This window comes from Bison bison, unplaced genomic scaffold (genome assembly GCF_000754665.1).
Source record: "Bison bison bison isolate TAMUID 2011002044 unplaced genomic scaffold, Bison_UMD1.0 scf7180017864230, whole genome shotgun sequence".
NCBI classification, from domain to species: Eukaryota; Metazoa; Chordata; class Mammalia; order Artiodactyla; family Bovidae; genus Bison; species Bison bison.
The window spans coordinates 1,176,548-1,181,549 of record NW_011494802.1 but is presented as its reverse complement, the minus strand read 5'-3'; the positions used below and the strand labels follow the sequence as shown (position 1 = coordinate 1,181,549).

General features: G+C 38.1%; 1 protein-coding gene across 1 annotated transcript in view; it reads left to right on the top strand.

Moving 5' to 3' along the window:
* LOC104993052 (phospholipid-transporting ATPase FetA-like) overlaps window positions 1–5,002 on the top strand; it is a 73,191-nt gene that overhangs the window by 44,190 nt on the left and 23,999 nt on the right. Inside the window, exon 13 of the mRNA XM_010846135.1 lies at window positions 999–1,042. Within this exon, the coding sequence (XP_010844437.1) occupies window positions 999–1,042 (44 nt within the window). The remainder of the gene's footprint in view (window positions 1–998; window positions 1,043–5,002) is intronic.

The following is a 5,002-nucleotide window of genomic DNA, read 5'->3' as shown; positions in this document are numbered from 1 at the left end:
TTTTCCAAATCTGCTGGCATATTGAGTGCAGCACTTTCACAGCATCATCTTTCAGGATTTGAAATAGCTCAACTGAAATTCCATCACCTCCACTAGCTTTGTTTGTAGTGATGCTTCCTAAGGCCCACTTGACTTCACACTCCAGGATGTCTGGCTCTAGATGAGTGATCACACCATCATGATTATCTGGGTCATGAAGTTCTTTTTTGAACAGTTCTTCTGCGTATTCTTGCCACCTCTTCTTAATATCTTCTGCTTCTATTAGGTCCCTACCATTTCTGTCCTTTATTGAGCCCATCTTTGCATTAAATGTTCCCTTGGTATCTCTAATTTTCTTGAAGAGATCTCTAGTCTTCCCTATTCTATTGTTTTCCTCTATTTCTTTGCATTGATCGCTAAGGAAGGCTTTCTTATCTCTCCTTGCTATTCTTTGGAACTCTGTATTCAAATGGGTATGTCTTTCCTTTTCTCCTTTGCTTTTTGCTTCCCTTCTTTTCAGAGCTATTTGTAAGGCCTCCTCAGACAGCCATTTTGCTTTTTTGTATTTCTTTTTCTTGGGGATGGTCTTGATTCCTGTGTCCTGTACAATGTCACGACCTCCAACATAAAAAGTAAAAAAGTTCTGACACATGCTACAACATGAATGATTCTTGAAAACTTTATGCTATGTGAAATGAGCCAGACAAAATAGGAAATAGTGTATCATTCTACTTGTATGAAACATCTAGAATAGGCAAATTTATAGAGGCAGAAAGCAGATTAGAGGTTACCAGGGGCTGGGAATAAGGGAAAGTAAGGAGTTTCTGTTTAGGATGCTGAAAAAGTTTAGGAAATATATAATGGTGAGTGTTGCACAATATTGTGAATGATACTGATTTTTTAACTAAAAAATGGTTAAAATGAAAATTTATGTTATATATCTTTTACCACAATAAAAAGAAATGTAAATCCTTCTTTAAAACCTTTGCCAAGTGTGTACTCTGTTTACTTACCAACAGGTGATGTTTGTGACAAAAACGGACCTAGGACAGAAGTCTCCAAGGTGAGTGTTTACAGCTCCCTGTGAGGTACATGCAGGAGCTGAGCGAGGCTATGCTTTACAGCAGCATCTTCAGTACAGACTGGGACTCCCTGAGCCCCTGAAATACCCCAGCTGTTATTGACCCTGTAATATCAGAAAGTATTATGGAAATAACCTGTTTATTTGAGCAGATTTGGGTTTGTGTTTTTAGATGAAAATACCTTTTTATAAGAAGGTTATTATGTATATAATTACATACAAATGATATATAAATATTTTTAAAGTCAAGAATGTCTATAGAAGCCAGCAAAGGGATAAATCCTTGAGCTCATAAAAATGATCTAGGACAGCAAATAAATACTGGTTTAAGATACTTTTTTGGAAGACATTACATTACTCGAGAATAAATTCTAGTTCTGCATATAAATATTACTTGTTTTCTCAATAGTGCTATTAAAATTTCTTTAAAACATTTATTACTTATTAATAAATAAATAAGTTGAAAATAGCTTTATTGGTTTTTTTTCTGTTTAAAAAAATTATTTGTGCTTATAATAAGAAATTCAAACAATATAGAAATGTATGAAGAAGAAAGTTAAAAATGATTTAGTCTCATTTAGATAACCAGTGTCAAATTTGGGAGTATTTTACTGTGAAGAAGGCTGAGCACCGAAGAATTGATGCTTTTGAACTGTGGTGTTGGAGAAGACTCTTGAGAGTGCCTTGGACTGCAAGGAGATCCAACCAGTCCATTCTAAAGGAGATCAGCCCTGGGATTTCTTTGGAAGGAATGATGCTAAAGCTGAAACTCCAGTACTTTGGCCACCTCATGCAAAGAGTTGAGTCATTGGAAAAGACTCTGATGCTGGGAGGGATTGGGGGCAAGAGGAGAAGGGGACGACAGAGGATGAGATGGCTGGATGGCATCACTGACTCGATGGATGTGAGTCTGAGTGAACTCCAGGAGTTGGTGATGGACAGGGAGGCCTGGCGTGCTGCGATTCATGGGGTCGCAAAGAGTCAGACACAATTGAGTGACTGATCTGATCTGATCTGATCTTTTCAGATACTTTTCATGTGTATATATACACACATATACATCTAGGTCTGATAGGTAGGTAAGTAGGAAGGAAGGATGGATGGATCACAACATCCATGCTATTTTCAGCCTCTTTTTATTCATCAGACACAGTATATATTGTGGCCCTCCTTCCATGTCCGTATATTTAGGTATATTTATGTCTACATCTATATCATTTTGAATGACTGTCGTATCCAGCTATATCGATACCTCTTTTTTTTTTAATTGGAGGCTAATTACTTTACAATATTGTATTGGTTTTGCCATACATTGACATGAATCCGCTACGGGTGTACATGTGTTCCCCATCCTGAACCCCCTCCCACCTCCCTGCCCATCACATCCCTCTGGGTCATCCCAGTGCACCAGCCCCGAGCATCCTGTATCATGCATTGAACCTGGACTGGCGATTCATTTCACATATGATAATATACATGTTTCAATGCCATTCCCCCAAACCATCCCACCCCTGCCTTCTCCCACAGAGTCCAAAAGACTGTTCTATACATCTGTGTCTCCTTTTCTGTCTCACATACAGGGTTTTCATTACCATCTTTCTAAATTCCATATATGTGCGTTAGTATACTGTATTGGTGTTTTTCTTTCTGGCTTACTTCACTCTGTATAATAGGCTCCAGTTTCATCCACCTCATTAGAACTGATTCAAATATATTCTTTTTAATGGCTGAGTAATACTCCATTGTGTATATGTACCACAGCTTTCTTATCCATTCGTCTATTGATGGACATCTAGGTTGCTTCCATGTCCTGGCTATTATAAACAGTGCTGCGATGAACATTGGGGTACATGTGTCTCTTTCAGTTCTGGTTTCCTTGGTGTGTATGCCCAGCAGTGGGACTGCTGGGTCATATGGCAGTTCTATTTCCAGTGTTTTAAGGAATCTCCACACTGTTCTCCATAGTGGCTGTACTAGTTTGCATTCCCACCAACAGTGTAAGAGGGTTCCTTTTCTCCACACCCTCTCCAGCACTTTATTGCTTATAGACTTTTGGATTGCAGCCATTCTGACTGGTGTGAAATGGTACCTCATTGTGGTTTTGATTTGCATTTCTCTAATAATGAGTGACGTTGAGCATCTCTTCATGTGTTTGTTAGCCATCTGTATGTCTTCTTTGGAGAAATGTCTGTTTATTTCTTTGGCCCATTTTTTGATCGGGTTGTTTATTTTTCTGGAATTGAGCTATAGGAGTTGCTTGTATATTTTTGAGATTAGTTGTTTGTCAGTTGCTTCGTTTGCTATTATTTTCTCCCATTCTGAAGGCTTTCTTTTCACCTTGCTTATAGTTTCCTTTGTTGTGCAAAAGCTTTTAATTTTAATTAGGTCCCATTTGTTTATTTTTGCTTTTTTTTCCCAATATTCTGGGAGGTGGGTCATAGAGAATCCTGCTGTGATTTATGTCGGAGAGTGTTTTGCCTATGTTCTCCTCTAGGAGTTTTACAGTTTCTGGTCTTACGTTTAGATCTTTAATCCATTTTGAGTTTATTTTTGTGTATGGTGTTAGAAAGTCTTCTAGTTTTTCTTTTACAAGTGGTTGACCAGTTTTCCCAGCACCACTTGTTAAAGAGATTATCTTTTCTCCACTGTATATTCTTGCCTCCTTTGTTGAAGATAAGATGTCCATAGGTGCGTGGATTTATCTCTGGGCTTTCTATTTTGTTCCATTGATCTATATTTCTGTCTTTGTGCCAGTACCATACTGTCTTGATGACTGTGGCTTTGTAGTAGAGCCTGAAGTCAGGCAGGTTGATTCCTCCAGTTCCATTCTTCTTTCTCAAGATTGCTTTGGCTATTCGAGGTGTTTTGTATTTCCACACAAATTGTGAAATTATTTGTTCTAGTTCTGTGAAAAATACTGTTGGTAGCTTGATAGGGATTGTATTGAATCTATAGATTGCTTTGGGTAGTGTACTTATTTTTACTATATTGATTCTTCTGATCCAAGAACATGGTATATTTCTCCATCTATTTGTGTCCTCTCTGATTTCTTTCACCAGTGTTTTATAGTTTTCTATATATAGGCCTTTTGTTTCTTTAGGTAGATATATTCCTAAGTATTTTATTCTTTTCATTGCAATGGTGAATGGAATTGTTTCCTTAATTTCTCTTTCTGTTTTCTCATTGTTAGTGTATAGGAATGCAAGGGATTTCTGTGTGTTGATTTTATATCCTGCAACTTTACTATATTCATTGATTAGCTCTAGTAATTTTCTGGTGGAGTCTTTAGGGTTTTCTATGTAGAGGATCATGTGATCTGCAAACAGTGAGAGTTTTACTTCTTTTCCAATATGGATTCCTATTATTTCTTTTTCTGCTCTGATTGCTGTGGCCAAAAGTTCCAAAACTATGTTAAATAGTAGTGGTGAGAGTGGGCACCCTTGTCTTGTTCCTGACTTTAGGGGAAATGCTTTCAATTTTTCACCATTGAGGTATATCGATGCATCTTAATTGATGTAGCCAATCTCCTGTTTTTATTCTGCTGTCTTTTGCTATTATAAATAGCATTATGATAAGCACCCAGGTACATACATTTTTGTCTCCTCTTCTGATAATTATTTCCTTAGAATAAAGTCCTGTAAGTAAAATTAGTTGCTGAAAGGGTGGCTAGATTTTTAATGCATTTAGTAGTGCCATATTGCTCTCTGGATCAGATCAGATCAGTCAGATCAGTCGCTCCGTCGTGTCCGACTCTTTGCGACCCCATGAATCGCAGCACACCAGGCCTCCCTGTCCATCACCAACTCCTGGAGTTCACTCAGACTCACATCCGTCGAGTCAGTGATGCCATCCAGCCATCTCATCCTCTGTCGTCCCCTTCTCCTCCTGCCCCCAATTCCTCCCAGCATCAGAATCTTTTCCAATGAGTCAACTCTTCACATG